Source organism: Sinocyclocheilus rhinocerous, unplaced genomic scaffold (assembly GCF_001515625.1).
Source record: "Sinocyclocheilus rhinocerous isolate Xijiao unplaced genomic scaffold, SAMN03320098_v1.1 scaffold829, whole genome shotgun sequence".
NCBI lineage: Eukaryota > Metazoa > Chordata > Actinopteri > Cypriniformes > Cyprinidae > Sinocyclocheilus > Sinocyclocheilus rhinocerous.
The window spans coordinates 433,386-441,470 of record NW_015635681.1 but is presented as its reverse complement, the minus strand read 5'-3'; the positions used below and the strand labels follow the sequence as shown (position 1 = coordinate 441,470).

The 8,085-nt window shown below is 38.2% G+C and overlaps 1 protein-coding gene across 1 annotated transcript in view; it reads right to left on the bottom strand.

Annotated features, from left to right (window-relative positions):
- Positions 1-8,085, bottom strand: part of LOC107747392 (myotubularin-related protein 7-like) — a 10,816-nt gene that overhangs the window by 1,471 nt on the left and 1,260 nt on the right. Inside the window, exons 3-12 of the mRNA XM_016561858.1 lie at positions 7,813-7,980; positions 6,630-6,782; positions 6,065-6,193; positions 5,774-5,908; positions 4,838-4,970; positions 4,632-4,741; positions 4,265-4,390; positions 4,087-4,136; positions 3,221-3,421; positions 1,291-1,425 (exon numbers count right to left, since the gene is read on the bottom strand). Coding sequence (XP_016417344.1) covers positions 1,291-1,425; positions 3,221-3,421; positions 4,087-4,136; positions 4,265-4,390; positions 4,632-4,741; positions 4,838-4,970; positions 5,774-5,908; positions 6,065-6,193; positions 6,630-6,782; positions 7,813-7,980 — 1,340 coding nt within the window. The remainder of the gene's footprint in view (positions 1-1,290; positions 1,426-3,220; positions 3,422-4,086; positions 4,137-4,264; positions 4,391-4,631; positions 4,742-4,837; positions 4,971-5,773; positions 5,909-6,064; positions 6,194-6,629; positions 6,783-7,812; positions 7,981-8,085) is intronic.

Here is an 8,085-nt window from a genome sequence, read left to right as displayed (position 1 = left end):
GAAGAGTTTGTGGGGGGGGGGGGGGGGGAGCTTGATCTTGGTCACTACATCATTAGAAAACGTTTATGTTGTGGTGCACAGTGTGCTGTTTTATTGACTTTCTTAAGCATATTAATTGATTTTTCAGCCAATGTGATTTGGATGAATGAACAAAGAAAATTGCAGTTATCATATTATGGTAGGCTTTTTGTATTCTCTTGATCTAGATTGCATGTTCTCCCTGTGTTAGCGTTTTATTTTAGTATTATTTACTATTAGTATAAGTAATAATACTAATTCTATGGTACTATTTATTAATATTTTAAATTAGCTTTTATTTTTATATTATCAATTCACATTATGTTAAGTGTAAAAATATGTGCCAGTTGGGCAGGAAAAATAATCTTGTTTTGTCTATTTTTCTTGCCAAATGGCAGATATTTTGTCTTGCTTAAGTTTTGTCTTAGCAAAAACTTACTAACAACATTTTGATACATTTTTCAGAAAACAAGTTAATATCTCAAGTCATTTTGCTTCTCAAGTAAATGCATGTTGATTCAAAAATGTTTAGATATTTATACTAGAAAAAGACAAAAATGCTAATGCTTTTTTTTAACAGTGTATTCAAATCTGCCATGTAGAAGTTTAGTCGTAAGTCTTTTTCACCAATGTTAAGTGTAATAAAATGGTTAAAATGGTCGTTTTTCTGTGCTGTTGTTAACAAGTAAAACGGAGTCATTGATTCACTGATCCACTGTCACACAGCCACCAGACGACATACCCAAAAAAGGTCCACCTTTTAATTTTCAAGACTACTTTCCACCTAAAACTCCACTGGAACACACTTATAGAGGCTTTTTGATCAGGAACATGGAGGTTGAAGGTCAAGTTCACCCATCTAAACGTATCCCAAAGGTAATGCTTCTTTTTCATATCAACTGTTGAACTTTTTGAAGAATACAGGCATCTTTGAGATTGGATTAGCCTAAATTAAATCATTAAAACACTCTTGTGATTAAGTCAAACAACCGCTCTTATAAGGTAACAATCTTTCTCTCAAGTCCACTAAAGTGCCTTGGTGGAAATTAACAAGTGTGTTTATTCCTTGTTTAATTCTAATTTAAATAAAATCAACACCTCTTTCTGTTGCAACATTGGCTTAAAACAAACATTCACTTCACTTTCTTATTCTTACAGTATGGCGCTTTGTCATCTCTGAGCCAATTCGGAAAGAAGCATGACTATTATACAACAGGAATGTGAAAGAAAGTGTAATGATCGAACAGAGATAATTCAGTTCGGTTGACTTACTTGAAGCAGTAGGCTGTGGAGAGAGGTTTCAGAACACCCTGTGTCTGACTATGGTCTGTCCTGTATAGAGGGTTTGTGTATTCAGGCCTGTTCTCCCACAGGTGCGGCCACAAAGAGTGTGTTCTCTCTTGTAACCTGCATAGTTCACAAAGAGGGAGATTGAATGAGTAAACTTGCACATAAAGGTAATGAAACCAAGATGGTCCAACGGTTACAACAAGAAGTTACATTTCCTTTTGTTTGGAACTAGATTCTATACCACATCTATTAAAAAAAAAAAAATTTGAGATGAGAACAGTTTTTTTTAAGTGGGTATACTATTGACATGTTTATCTGGTCCACTTTGCAGGTTGGTCTGGTTAGAATGCCCACTTGACAGGAAAAGACCATTTAAAGCATTGGTCTCAAACTCAATTCCTGGAGGGCCACAGCTCTGCACAGTTTTGGTCCAAACCAAACACACCTGATCCAGCTGATCAAGGTCTTCAGGATCACACTAGAAACTTCCAAGCAGATGTGATTTGGAGCTGGTTGGAGCTAAAGTCTGCAGAGCTGTGGCCCTCCAGGAATTGAGTTTGAGACCACTGATTTAAACGGATGAACCAGACCATATTTTTGGTTTTGCTTTGTTTTTAGTAATGCTAGACACATACTAGTTCTTCTTCTTCTTGCACACCAAGCCATTGATCATTCTGCTTTTCACACTGCTGGCACTAGTCAGACTTTCATCGTTGGCTTTTCGGCCAACTGATCATGTTGAATTGGATGTGAGAGACTCTGATTGGCTGTTCAGCTTAGAGAACCAAATGTAAGAGAAGAAAAAGTGATGAAAGCAAGCCAAAAAAAAAAGTTGAGCAAGACTTTCCCTACATCCAAATATGCCTACTTCCCTACTATATAGTAGGTGGGAAACAGTATGTGACACAAGTAGTATGTCCAAATTCATAGTACGGTATTTGTAAAACAATAGGCAAAAAGTGGATGACCTACTTCTGGTGAGATTCTGAAGTGTGCCTCTGATGAACTCTTTACTAACCCAGGAGGCCACAGTGAAGTGATGCGAGTCATGCGACTGATACTGGTAGATCACATGACAATGGCAACATATAAAAACATGCATTGCTTACGAGACGTTGTTGCTACAGCTGCTCGAGCGCGGAGAAAATGACAGCGTACAACTGGCTGAGGGCAGAAATATACTAATTTGATACAGTCCATCAGCGGTCGTGGGCTGGGCCTGAGCAATATGACATCATACTGCTCAGAAAATCAAAACGGCTTGATAGTTGAGACTTTTTAGGTTTTTGGGGCATAAAAAAAAGAGAAGTGAATTGAGTTTTATCTTTGTAGGGTGGTTGTGTCCACACACTGGACACATTTATATCCGATGTCCCCTTTAACGGTTGTGAAGTATAGTACCTACTAGGCTAAATGTGATTTTTAACACAGCGTATGTGTGTATCCACAGTCTAAGCTCGTTCATTTCTGAATGACAAATACGGACTACTGCCACCTGCTGGTATGGAGAGTTATTTCCTCTCATGCAGACACAGAACCTACAAACTAGATGGCTGTAGTGTTTGCTGTGTGTTCAAGCACAACTTTTGGTCTCGAGTGTTGGTTTGGTGCTTTAGGAGCTCTCATAATATCAGCTTAAAACATGATTTTGTTTCCTGGCTGGATGTTTTTTTGTGAACAATATGCCAGTAAACAGACTGTGGTCCATCTATACTAGTACATCTGAAACCATCTCAGTTCAAGAAGTAGTTGATTTCTGTCAAAAAGTTATCCTACATGCTCTAAAATGTTGAGCTGCAGTTGCACAAGCAGCTGGTGCGAGTAGAAGCCTGGCAAATTTTGCTGAAACTGTTCCCCCCTTATTTCTCACAGCAATCTCTAGTTATAAAATTAGCACATTTTTTTTTTTTACCTCAAATCTCTCCTTTCTTTCTGGCAATTGCAGATGAAGTTCCCATGCTGGCAGGAGTAGATATGTGTGTGTAGCTGTATGAGGAATCGCTCATTGAACTCAAATGCACATGGGAACTGCTGCATCAACTGCCACACGCACTCCAGAAACTGGTCCATGACTGGAGAAACCTCCTTAGGGTCACCATCAAGGTGAGCATACCTGTAGAAGATTTTATATAATAAATGAATTTGTAAATAGTAATGGTATAGTCCACCATCCAACCTTTCACCACCAATCTTTCTTTTCTCAGATTTCACTGGCACTTTTGGATATTCCAACTTGGTGCGTCACATTACAAAACAAGCAAGAACCAGTGGTGTTTGCGGTCACTGACGTGCCAAGTTTAAATGTGCACATATGTTAATTACTTTTCATGAATGAATAACAACTTAAACATTACACAAAGTTATCGTTTGGCTTTAGAAGACTTTGAATATGTTATAGTCACTGTAAGCTTTTGCTATACGGGAAAAAGCAGCTTAAGCATTCTTGAAAATTTCTCCTTTTCTGTTCCATGTAAGAAAATGTTCATATTTGGGAAAACTGACTATGTAACATATCATGATTGGAGTGCAGAGACTCACCTAAAGCTTAGATACGCAGAGCCTGACATTGTATACTGCATGACTGATGGTTTAGTGACAGTATTTGCTATGGATTCAGGAATGAGACTTTTCTTGTTTCGCATGTAATCCATGCACAACATACACAGTGGACGAGATTCACAGAAAGCTTCAATTCAATTATGCAATTCAACGAATTAAAATTAACTGCAGGTTGTACGTGGTGTCCAACATGTGAGGCCAGAAACATGCAAATTGAACCTGTGGGAAAACTTGTGTCCAAATGATACCCAGTCCTTCTCAATCAGAACCTACAAGAAACAAGACTTGTGTTCAAAATAGAAAAAAAACATGTTACATATTTAGTCTTAGATGATGTTGGACTAGCACTGTTTAAAAAATCAAAGCAAAATGGATCAGTCATCAATGAAGTTATTACCATCAGTCCTTTGATAGTTCTGTAGTATGGATCCAGAAGCACACTAGCCACCGAACAGGCCTGAGCTGTTCTGTCCCACCCGTCTGAACAGTGCACCAAAACACTCACTCCATCCTCCGCCACTGCCTGACAACATAGATATGAATGGAAGAATACATGTGTGATCATATCATACTTATCATATTGTTTGTACTTAGTTTTTTTTACTCGGATGTTTTTGGGCATGTTTCCAACATGAGATAATGCCATGTTTTATTAGATATGTAATTTCCATGATTTTACATTGCCTTTTCTAATCACTTGTGATAACAGAGCATGGCCTTTCAAAAACCATATGTAAAAACTTAAAAAAAAAAAAAAGTCTTGCCTTTGCAATGAAGACTCCAGCATCTAGTACAGCTTTGATGTGTTTTAGCCACCCAGAGTTCTCCAGACCCCACAGGAAATCACTCATGGAGGGAGCAGCGAGTTCACCAACTGCGAGACAGAAAAGGTTCATTTTTCATATGGACAACAAGTCAACACCAAACAAGTATCTGCTGGTATGAAAGTAATGCAGATTAATCTGTTTACCATCTATAAGCTTCTGTTGGCTGTTCCTCATGACATGGATGTTTTCTATGCCAATGAACTGTAGTTTTATGTTAGTGTAATGGTCTTCATTCTCGTAGCCCTTCCCTGCAGCACGATTAGCCATGGCATTTAGCTGGAAATAGTTACAAACAGTGTTTCAACGTCACAATACTGCTGGTATTTATGATTATTTTCAAAATATCAACATTATATTCAGGGGCGTGTCTACGTGGTGGCCAGGGGTGGCACCGGCCCCCCCTGAAATTTGGCTGGCCACACCAGGTGCCCCCCCCTACCAGATGTCTTGCGATAGGCTTGTTTTTAGTCAATTTCTAACTGCATCTGGCAGTGGCGGATCCTGGCATGTGTAGGCAGCTGCCTAGGGCCGCTTTCTTCTCTTCTTTATACTTAATTTTAGGTGGTTTCTATAGTGTGATCTTAATGACAATGTCGAGAGCGCATAATGCATTATGGTTTTTTTTTATTTTTTTTTTTATCTGTGTTTTTTGTTCTGTCACTGTCATTCTGTTACACTGTGGAAGCTTCTGTCACGAAAACAAATTCCTCGTATGTGTAAACATACCTGGCAATAAAGCTCATTCTGATTCTGATTCATTCTGATGTTACGCGATCCATGTGCGCGAGGACGAATCTTTCCACTCCCAAGCGGATTTCCTTCACTCACACAAAACTGGACGTGTGCTTTTAAATATTGTTCTTTTATGAATTGGCTCTGCTCTGCCACTGTCTCGGTCACTCTTTGTTTACATTGTTACATCGTTCCGCAAACACAACCTCCCCCCTTGCTGTTCTTTTGAACTTTCTGTTCATCAAAAAAGTTTCACGGTTTCTATGAGACAACTTTCAAATGACCCCGTCTAAATCTCAACAGCTTGTCCAACCTGTCCTTCCACTTATTGTTTTGTGATCTCTCACCTTTGGCCTTGTGTCCACCACATACATGAACTCGCTGACAGGGTTTGACTTCATAATGGCCTGCAGCATCTGCTCATCATCTGAGGAGCGTGCACTGAAGCCAGTAAGAGGCTGACTGCTCCGGCAGATTGATGCCTAGAAAACCAATGGTGTAAGCATTTAAAAATAGAAAAGTGGGGAGGAGAAGACAATGAAAAGATTTGGCTTAACATATTAAGCTTGATATAAAAAGTAAAAGTCTACAACGGTTTGATCTTGAGTTCAAAGGAGTGTCCTTATTTTTGCACTTACACTGGTGTCTCTGTGGAAGTAGGAGAGAACAGGAAGACGCCCTCGACTCCGGAACTTGGCACTGCCCACAATGACAGCAGGGGAGGCTGACTTTGGCACAAACAGCTCTGACGGGTAAGTGTCACACAACTGCCAATCAGAATATTCTGATTAGAACTATTGTTTTACATTCTTATGGTCAACAGTTGCCCTGTTTATTTAGTAACACACATTCTTAGGGCTCATTCAGGACACATTTACAAATGCTTTATGTGCAATGAAACACAAAAAATTAATAAAATATAATAATTTGCTCTGCCTCTGAGCAACTTTTCTTTTCTGTTACTGAAGAAACATAAAAGCGATTTCTCAATTTATGTTCCATAAAAGAAAGTAAGTCATATAGTCTTGGAACTACATGATATCAAAAGTACCTCTTAAAAGTACTTAAAGCACAGTCTTCTACCTTTGTTTTTCACAGTGTAATTTAAGGTGCGCACTCAAACACTGATCTCTGAAATTTTGTGGAAAAGGAAATCATGGTTATTGACCCTGAGCATGAACAGGCATTTGATCAAATATTTACTCTGTACTCATGATTGGCTGCTGTGACATGCCAGAGGTTGCAGGGTATTCCCATTCGACTGAATTCTGCCTTCAGGTTGATGAAGCCCCATGCCTTTTCCCTTAATTCTTTATCCAGGTTGGGGTTAAAAGAGAAACACAAAAAAAAAAAAAAAAAAAACAGTAAGAGAGAGACATTGAGTGTGTAGCTCTCATGGGTGAAATTCACAAAGCTGCATAGAATTGTGCTCTGACGTTGTTTGAATTTCACAGACAGTGTATTTTCATAATGAACTGTGATACCACGGCTAAGACCTTGGATTGTCTAAGCAAAAAAGACACAGTGTTCACTTTTCACAGAAGAAAATGCAAATATATGGATCATTATTCATGCTTCGCCAAATCATATGTGAGTAAATCTGTAATGTGTGTTACCCTGATGGTCCTTTGTCTAGGACCTTGTGCACATCTCTATATGAGTATTGGCCATGTTTTATGGACAAGCCACTTAATTAACAGTCAGATTAATTAACTAAGTCACAAATCAGATTTTGGTACTTCAAGTAGATTCTTATATGTGACCCTGGACCACAAAACCAGTCATAAGGGTCAATTACATCATACATCATCTGAAAGCTGAATAAATAAGCTTTCCATTGATGTATGGTTTGTTAGGATCGGACAATATTTGGCTGAGATGCAACTATTTGAAAATCTGGAATCTGAGGGTGCAAAAAAATCTAAATATTGAGAAAATCGCCTTTAAAGTTGTCCAAATGAAGTTCTTAGCAATGCATATTACTAATCAAAAATTAAGTTTTGATATATTTACAGTAGGAAATTTACAAAATATCTTCATGGAACATGATCTTTACTTAATATCCTAATGATTTTGGCATAAAAGAAAAATCAATAATTTTGACCCATACAATGTATTTTTGGCTATTGCTACACATATACCCAAGCGACTTAAGACTGGTTTTGTGGTCCAGGGTCACATATTATCATCGTAGTTTTTTAAAAGGATATATTTTCTTTCTGATCATGGAAAAAAAATTATTAACACTTTACACATTTTCACATTTTAATACTAAATAAGAGTAATATGAATGAAAGCAAGCATATATTTTGCACTTGACTTTTTAAGAACACTCTGAAAGCATCATGTTTAGCATTCACGACTGTGTGATTTTTGCTCATTTTACTTTACCTGGGCGTGAAAGCCGAGTGAGGGAGGCCAGCACATCTAAACAGTCCTTCTCCTGTGGGATCAGCAGTCGGTAAACATGGAAGTTCTTACAGCGGATAATGAGAGGACTTCCTGATGAGTTTGTTGGGAGTCTCTCCACATTGTATACCAAACTGTGCAGAACCTAGAGAAGCAAGAGAGATCCTTAGTGGTTGAGAAACTCTGGATTCATATTCATATTTTAAGAACCTTCTTGTTTAGACATAAAGATACACAGTAAGTTACACAT